The 9919-nt window shown below is 36.9% G+C and overlaps 1 protein-coding gene across 3 annotated transcripts in view; it reads right to left on the bottom strand.

Moving 5' to 3' along the window:
- Positions 1 to 3532, bottom strand: part of LOC117121775 (blood vessel epicardial substance-like) — a 36809-nt gene extending 33277 nt beyond the window's left edge. For all 3 annotated transcript variants that reach the window (XR_004447624.1, XM_033267082.1, XM_033267081.1), the window contains exon 1: positions 2824 to 3532. Coding sequence is in view for 2 of the 3 variants with exons in the window: in XM_033267082.1 (XP_033122973.1) it covers positions 2824 to 3305 (482 nt within the window). In the remaining variant the exon portion in view is untranslated. The remainder of the gene's footprint in view (positions 1 to 2823) is intronic.
- Positions 3533 to 9919: the final 6387 nt, after the last annotated feature.

Genomic DNA, 9919 nt, shown 5'->3' with positions numbered 1-9919 from the left:
GTTGGTTAGAAGTTGTAAATTTCAAACGTTTACCGACGTCGGGCCAACAGAGTACTGTGATGTTGCGACAACGTCTATAATCATACATAATATTTACAACCTCTAAGAAACGTCGGCCCAACGGTGGTGCCCAACATCTATTTCAAACGTTTATCGATGTCGGGCCAACAAGGTACTTTGACGTTGCGACAACGTCTATAATTATATATATTATGGAGGTTGGTTACAACCGTTTGGCCGACGTTGGTTAGAGGTTGTAAATATTATATTTGATTATAGACGTGGTCGCAACGTCACAGTACGCTATTGGCCCGTCGTCGGTAAACGTTAGTGGAGGTTGGTGACAACAGTTGGGCCGTTGGTTAGAGGTTGTAAATTTCAAACGTTTATCGACGTCGGGCCAAAAAAAAAAAAATGGTTCGTTTGGGAATCGAATACACAACCACCAGGTTTGCTATTTCCTATTCATTACCCACCATCAACTAAACGGTACCCACCATCAACTAAACGGCCTTTAAAAAAGAAAAAAAAATTGGTTTGTGTGGGAATTGAACACACAACCACCAGGTTTCCCGTAACATGATTAGTCTATTTTTTTCTAATTTGCATAATGAATTTTTCAAACATTTTTGTCTATTTAAAAAAAAAGTGCGTAAGTTAAGGCAGTTTAGTTGATGGTGGATAATGAATAGCAAACATGGAGGTTGTGTGTTCGATTCCCACACGAACCAATTTTGTTTTCTTTAAGCAGTTTAGTTGATGGTGGATAATGAATGTATTGTACTCGTTGATGACGTCGCGAAATAACAACAAAAAACAACGTGTCATGTCCGAGCCTAGAACGTCATCGAAGCTCACTGGCTCTTGTGTAATTCATGTTGAGCCAACTGCAGACGAAAAGGTTACAATCTTTTCAGAGATAAGCTGGAAGCAAGTTTTAGACAGTGACCATCAATGGAAGGATTTTAATACTGAGGAATGGAAGTTAGCGAAGTCCTTGGCTTGCTTAACCGTTTTCTTCGATCGTCGCTTCCAACCGCCTAGGCGCGTCTAGCCCTAAAGAGATCCATGAAAAGTCGTATATAAAGATGAGGGTTACCCACATCTTTATATTTGCACAAGTAATTAAAATTGTTTATTGAGCAGATTAATCACACTGGTAAACAATTGTACTACATTCGGCTGATGCATATGTCTGTAGAATAGCTTACCTCTATTTTTATAAACAATTAACGAATTAATATAATATTCGTGCCTCCCACAATTAACCTGTCTCCACACAAGAGCACTCGCTTAACGCCACCTGCAACCATCGGTCCTCAACAAATCACCTTTAACATCTTTTGGAAATCTATAAATGCTCAAAGCGTCACTCTTGAAAATAGACGCATCCATAAGTTCTCAACAAACCATCGGTAAATTCTCATAAAAATTGGCGCAACCCAAGGTGCCAGAACCGTCGCTAGTGGTTAGCAATATGTGTATTTTAGATGTCAATCCCCCCTCGTGGCAAAAGGTCCATTCACTGATGGGTGTTTAAGATATGTATCTCTTCTCATATGATAATGATTTTATGATATTTATGATATTGTATTAAGCAGCTACAACTGCTACAATCGTAGCTAACCTCCACGTGACACAGGGGTAGGTGTCCATAGGTGCGTAAACATTGATATTCGATCAACGCCTTGTGAAAAGACCCACACTTAGCACGTGATGTATGTATATCTTTTGAATTGTGCGCCCTCAACGACAATACACATTTCCGATTATGTGTTTCCATTAAATTTTCATATTTGTGAAGAGGACTAAGAAAAAATGATTACTATTTTACCCTGTTATATCGAAATACCATATAGAAGGAATGTTCTATTCCAATAAAATGTGTCATGAATTTTAACTGGCCTACAGCAAACGTTTTCTATAAACAAAGAAGACTCGACTAGGGCTATCACTATTATCGTGTCCATAACGATCACAGACACTCATTTTCTCAGACTAGCGTCCTAATCATCATCGAATATTCATCAAATGAGTCTTTGATTGATGACTTGAGCACTTAACAAGCTCTACTCTCCGACAAAATTAATGATCAGCAGACAGGATTAATCCTCTAATTGACCAAACAAAATGTTTGATTGATCGCACCATAAATACAGGGCACTCGTGATCGGTTTAAGCGCAGTATTACCACAATTTTAGCGCAACCAATAATGTAATCTAACTAGCATAATTTAAATAATCGCTCAATCTGCACATTACTATTCAATAATTGATAATAAATGTATGTATTTAATGTAATACGCAGATTCTATATGAAAAATATTTAATTGCGCTGTCATTTGGTGACATGCTTAAGAGCACTAACTTATATAGTTACAGTCCTATTCAGCGGAGTAGCATGGTTCCAAAACAAGTACGGTAGCTTACCATTGTATCGTAACTCCTGGACGCAAAAAAAGCATGAAATCCTAAACCCTTGATTGGATTGCGCCAACTCTAAAGTAATACGTAGCGGATCCACGATTTCGAAATAGAGGGGCCCCCACGAAGGGATTTCATAGACGGCGGGTCTACACCACTTTAGTTGGGGCTGAGGTAAGAAAATTTGTGACTTTGGCACCTCAAACCTAATTTTAATTATAATTTTTTTTATTAGGCCTATTATTATTATTCTCTATTAAAAAAAAAATAATATTGAAAAATTTATGGGGTTGGGGCAGACCGGCTCGGCCGCCACTATATGAAACAGTTAATCATTTCGTAACGTAAATCTCACTAACGTACGTATGATCCATTATTAATTGGATTTCAATTTCTTACCTGCCAGACGATAAAATTGCAATTTTGTTTCCCGCTTTAGTTTTGCCTTCAATTGCATAATGACCACTTGCATCAAGCTCGTAAAGTTCACCATAGTAATCTAACATTCGTTTAAATTTTTGAATCGAAATCTGGAAAGGTTTAAAGAATTTTTCATGCAGTTGCAAAATATCTTCGTCTAGTTTGATAGGTCTGGTTAAAAATATCAAATATGCCAGTTGTAATATATTTATTACGAATCCAACTAAGTTCCAGGCGAACAAATCGGGCCAACAACGCACCGCTGCTCCCCAGAGGACGAAGCAAAACACACCAAGTACTAGGCATACTCGGAGCCACAGTGCCCTGGCAAGGCCTAAATTCGGGATAGTTAAGTAGCCTGCAGTAAGAAAAAAACATCCTAAATGGAATAGGGAAGACCGTGATTCTGACCAGTCAACACAAGGCACCTTTGGCGAATTCATGTGAGTGTCCTCGTTCATCGCGAAAAGGCTATAAGCACGTAGGCCTGCAGTGTGCTAGTATACCTACAGAAAAAGCAACTCCGCGATAATAACCGTCTTCTTTGCGTTGTCCGCAATCGTAGCTTAATGTCCCCGTTTGACTAGAGGCCCACTATAGGTATCCTTGGCAACGAACTTACATTAAATTACGATGCCAGTCGTGAACATATAATGTCGGCAATCTGCTACAGTGACACTTCAGTGCGTCCGCGGAAATATAAATTCGCGAAATGACAACCGATAAATACTGCAGTAGGCTTCAGTGATATGATTAAGCATGGATATTTAAGCCAATGAAAAGCAATCAACATTGAGCTTAGCCTATATATTTTTAATCTGGTAATATTTAACGCCATTTAATGTCGAATATCGCTTGGTCTTCCCATGTCATGTGTGTGACAAATGTCGCAAATATCCCTGGGTCAAAAAAATCCATAACTGCACATTAAAAGACAAAGCATTTGTAGACTCATGTTTCAATATCACACGTGTTTGAGGAGATACCAGGGGTGGATTTAGTCGTGGGGGGGGGGGCGGCCTGGCTCCTCCCTTCCCCCTTTTGGGTGGTAAAAATAAGAAAGAAAAAATGATAGCCCAGAACGCCTCAAATGTTATTGTCGGGCATCTAGAACACAAAAATGTCGGACCCCCTAGCATAGTGTTGCCTCGATCGGGCTAACTTTTGGACCTCCTTTCCCCCACCCCCCGTGGGCATCTCTGGATCCGCCCCTGGATATTATACGTGTAGAATACTTAAGAAAGATCTGATGAATACCGAAAACAACAACGTATTCCATTCTGATTCCAATACTGCGCACATGATCCAGGGCAGATCCAGAATTTTTTTCAAACAGGGTTGGGGTGGGGAAGGGGACACCAAATAATCATAAGAAGGTACAGTAAGTGAGCAGGTCTAGCGACAGTGATATAACTAAAGGGATCCCGGATACTAGGCCCTATTGAAACATTGTGTATTGCATTCTATTTTTTTTTCTCATTTCAATACATAGCATTGGTATGTAGTGGTAAAAATCTAGTGGTAAAACGCGGTGGATCTGCACCTGCATAAACGGAAATTTAAATAGTAAATTTGATACATTTCACGGAGATTCAAAGATATAAACGGCCTATGTATCATACCTGAAAAAAAGATGAAAACTAAAAAAAATAATAGAAACAGCAATAATGAAAACATCTCATCTTAAATTTTGAAGATGTACTATCAGTCATGGAAAGGAAATAAAATTCTTATTCCATATTTGAATTGCTTTAGGCCTATATTTAGTAAGTCGTTGTCAAAGTAAAGGCGTAATTTACTAAAATAATTGTAATATTTGAATTTCTCTGTATGACTTCTGCATTGACAAATGAAGATATTGTAGAGGCTGGCGGCTAACTTTCACTACGAGCGACCATACGTATGATGGGGCCGGTATGGTTCATTCACCAATTTCGAGATTTTATTACACTGTTTGAAATGAGATTGAAAATGCAATTCGATGGGCCTGGCCATTAAGAAATGTGTATAGTAGGCCTAAACATACTATGAGCTTACAATTTCTTTCCAACCATAATATCATCGCGAAATTACATTTGATGCCTTTAACCTTTTTCTTTGACACTCTCCTGGAATGACAAATATGAGATCTGATGACGTCATTGTTCATCGTATCACTGCGAAGCGTTGTGCGGGCTGCGATGGAGTACCCGTTGGTGAGGAGTCAACCTCAGTGAACCACAGTGTTTAATTTTACATTTAAGCATTAATTACAGCAGGATAAAAATAATAATGAAGGTATAATAGCAAAATGATATGCCCAAGGCTGCGATCTAGTGTAACTCGCGGTATTACTGCTTTCTCAGTCGAGATTCTACTCGATCATAATGTCTCCCTATGTCTATTCAAGCAAAGTGTAAACATTATCGAAACAATGGTTTTGAAAGTAGAGTACGTGTGTTGATTTGTTAACGCTGGCAAGCCAAGTAGTCTAGCTGAAAGAATAGTAGGCCTGGTAGAAAATTTGTTCTTTTGATGTACATTACTTTTATTATTTTTTAAGCAAGACGACAGTGCTCAGCAATAGGGGCAGAGTGATAGCGACGGATCGAGTAGATTGCGATGATGACGTCAGTGATGATTATAAGTGGCAAATATCAATAATAATGGGAAGAATAATAAATGATGATTATAATAATTATAATTCATATAATTACGATAATCATAATAATAAATAACATATCTTTACTTTAAATTGTAGCAACAACCAGATGTGGTTTTTAAAAACTCATTTAAAACCTATCTATATATTGATTCTTAACGCCTCGGCGAAACTTCAGATATAACCATAGCATCCTCATCATCATCATCATCATCATCATCATCATCATCATCATCATTAAAATTATTTGTGTTTGAAAAGACTTATTACAAACATTCAGCTCTTCAACCGCGCTTCATAGTTTAAATTTTCATTAAAGCATTATTAATTGCGTCCGTCAAAACTCCCCTTCCCCGCCACACATCATAACGCATGCGCACTAGTTAACAGTCAATCTCTCCAGTCTCCCTGCTGGCGCCATTCAGGGTAGTATGCCAGTTAGTGCGTATGAGTGCGCATGTAGTCTGTCAAATAAGTCTATCAGGGATACCAGTAGTGCAATATTCCATTTTGAGTATCGGTACGTAGCAAAATTTGTTATAACATTTATAACAAATTTTAATATAGGCCTACATATGGGCCTATTGAATAGGCCTATGTTAATTTGTATTGCGTTATTACATTTGAGAGTGACACCTGTAACGGTGTTAATAAGTTATGCATGACGAAATGTGCGACGTTAGCATTTTGACAGCGGGATAATGCTGATATCAATATTTAATGAAAAATGCAAATTGGTTCGTGATTCAATTTCTAGAAATTACACGTACATTCATTATGAATAATTAAGGATTCTAATTAGTCAATATTTCATTGAGATTGCGTAGTTGATATAACTGCCTCTTCGCATCGGTATTAATAATTTATACAGCGATAATCAGTGGAAAGTCGTACTGCCAAAATATGTATTTTATAAATTATAGCTATACCCTAGGGGTATCTTTAATATAATGAGCACAACCATCCATTAAGGATTGAATAACACAAATATCATCACCATTATTAAAACAGGAGTAGTCCTAGATTCTACGACAGGACAAGTACATTTACGGACGATTGTGTCAACAACGGACAGGTTTATATTTTATTGTGCTGAAACTTTATACGCTATAATTTGTATATGTATGCTATGAAGGAATTCGAGTTGTTCATTGGTTCATACGAATTATGAAATGTCTACTGATTAGAGGGTTACTAATGGTCAATCCGGCTAAATATTATATTTTTTTTAATTCTGGTTACTAAAAGAGTTCGTCGAAGAGGCCCAATAATAGAGTTACACGAATATACATGGTGACTCAATTGCGTATCCAGAATTTAGAAAAGGAGATATCTATAATATTATTAGGTTTGAGGTATAAATGGTTCATACCGCTTGAGTCTATACATGACACATTTTGTTCGAGTATATTTAACATCAGAACAGTTGATTGTATTCTTTCATTTGATTTTATTAATTGTAGTTTGCATCAACCGTTTCTTTTAAATTATTTTAAAGGTGATTTAATGAGTGGAGAAATTTCTGTGACATAGCTGGATGACATCAAAAATTATATTTTATATGCCATTATGGCCCTCTGATTTCTTCACACTACATCCGATGAAACTCTTAATTATATTCATAAATTTTATCACCTTGACAAGTTGCTCTGAGATGATTAAAAATTGACAGTCTATCTTATCGATCAAAAAATACAAAAAAAAGTAATTAGATGAGTCGCTTACAGCAGATATCGTCATGTTGTTTGCTTCTTCGTTTTTCGCCCCCCCCCCCACCTTATTTTATCAGAGCTAGAGTAGTGAGTAAATATTATGCAATATATCCACGTAAGAGAAGCCATAGTTATTCAATAGTTTTTCGTCCTTTAGTAAAACTTCATCGAAGATGATCAACATGGACCATAGGTTTATTATAATATAATTATTGTTTTCTGAAGTTTAATCTAAATTATTTTATTGCAAATGTTATTACTGTAAACTGACCAATCACCCATCTTGTTTTAGTCATGTATATAACTTATTGCAAATTAATCCACTCTGGTTTACGTTAAATTCCATTGCCAACGAAGTCTATTTCACGAACCAGTCGAATGAAAATAATACTCATTGAAAGATCGTTTTTCAACGAAATAAACCAGTCAAATACGGCTAATGTGCCTGAATACGACGGGCGATTCCATTATTTTCATTAGGCTGTAGTGTCGACCTTCATGTGTATGATACACGGCATGTGTATTGTGTATTTAGGTACAGGTTGGAAGTATGCATTCTATGGAGTGACTTCTCTAATTTTCTTTATGATTTTGTATTGGTTTAGGTTTTTTTTTGGTGGGGGGGGGGGAGATGTGTTTGGGTTTGGGTTTTTTTTTGGTGGGGGGGGGGGAGATGGGAAAGGGGTTACTTCAGTAAGCCTATATAATTTTAACATCAGCTGTCATCTTTAGATTAAAATGCATTTCTGATTTCACTTTTATTCTTACAATCTTTTAATGAGGTATTATTATCAATAATACCTCCATGGTCTATTTAACAAGGTTACAGTATACGGTACTAATCACGTTATTAATCTCTGACATCCGTAATGAACGTGCAATCAAAAACGGTAAAAATGTACCTTCCACACTCAGTAGTGTAAATGCATTATTAAGTGTAAGTGCAGTGGTGTATCTAGAGGGGATGCACGGGATGGGGGACCACGCCCCTCCAAAAAAATTACTCGCCTCCCCCAGTCGCATCTAAAAAATCACTTGCAAGTAGTTAAAAATCACCTAAAATCCCCTTATTTTGTGAATTAGCGCCCTCAACTGATTATCGATCCTTCCCCCACTTCACTTCGTCCACCTCCGACCTCCATTAGCACCCCCCTCCCTTTTTAAGACTTATAGTTTACGCCACTGTGTAAGTGTTGACTTTTCATAAGATATTTCCAGACAGACAAGACTCTGATATTTACTGGAACCTGTCCTCCTGACTTCATGTCGTGTACAACTGAATATCATCAGTGTATATGCTATGTTATGTAATTTTTTTTACAAAAAGATATAATGTGTTCCAAAGGGGGGGGGGGGACATACATAATGAATGCTCAATTGCTGACCCTTGGGGCACTCCTTACTCAATATGGAAATAGATTGTGACCGATTGCAAAGGTAAGATTGCAACCAATTAAGAGCCGTCCCCCACCCAAGACCATAGCGTCCCTGAAACGATGACATCAAATGTTATGATCTATTGTACCAAAGGCAGCCCTCAGGTCTAGAGGATCAAGAAGAGCTTCCCTACGTTCATCAAGTGCATTTAGGATGTCGTTTTGGACTTTTAAAAAAGATGTCTCGGTGCTTAAGGTAAGGGGTGGTAAGCAGACTTAGGCTCCTTCATAGTTATCGAACATCTTTGTTGTTTTGTAATGCTCGGTAGTTTGTTTTACTTGGCACACAAGCAGGCTAATGCCAACATATTCAATTACAGGTCACTGTAAGCTGTTATTTTATCTATTGAAGCAGAATAAATGACAGCATTATCATAATGATGATAATTCATACATCTGTAGTTATGTTGTAATACTAATGTAGAATTAACGTTTAGTCCATCGCATCGCTGAGAGCAATAACGTTTTATGGTAGAATCAAAAGTATGATTTAGTAAATATCGGTTTACTTATACATATTGTAATTTTAACGTAATAATAAATTTTAACACTAACGTACATATACAAGATATTGAAAATGCAATTTTATATTATATTGTATTATTACAGTTTATGCATGCACAGAGCTAACGTAACAGGATAGTGGTCACGCTTTATATTTTTCTAAATTTTGTTTAAAAAAAACAAAAAACAAAACAAAACACGAAGACCAGGAATAGAGACAATCCGTTTTGCTTTAGGATAGTTTTTGACCCTTGTAAGCATTAAAAAATTATGATCTTTGATTCCTGTCTTTGTTTTTGCTTCCAATTCGTTGGTTGTCTCTTTATAAAAACGTAAACTAATAATATTGTTTATCGTGGAATGGAATAGCTTGGTAGTTAAGATGCTTGCCCTTTTAACCCCAGGGTGCTGGGTTCAATTCCTGTCAGTGTTGAAGGATATTTTTTCTTTTCACGAGTGAAACAACTCTACTCACTAAGCCTTACTTTGAGATTGTGAGTGTACGTGTAAAAATCGCGTGTAGAACAGCTATATATTCGCTATTGACAATCTTTAGTGCATGTGTTATGTGCCTACATAAATAAATAAAAATAAACAGCGATTGATTGATTCAGTAAATGATTGATTGGTCGACTGACCGACCGACTGATGACTGACTGGCTGATTGACTATATTGATTGATTGGCTGGTTGGTAGGATGGCTAACTGATTAATTGACTGATGGATTGATCGGTCGAGCATTCAATTATTTACTTACTTTACAAAAGCATACGTAACACAAA

Source organism: Anneissia japonica, unplaced genomic scaffold, assembly GCF_011630105.1.
Source record: "Anneissia japonica isolate Jap-2015-1 unplaced genomic scaffold, ASM1163010v1 scaffold3436_len560460_cov161, whole genome shotgun sequence".
Classification (NCBI taxonomy): Eukaryota; Metazoa; Echinodermata; class Crinoidea; order Comatulida; family Comatulidae; genus Anneissia; species Anneissia japonica.
This window is presented reverse-complemented; position numbering and strand designations above follow the sequence as displayed.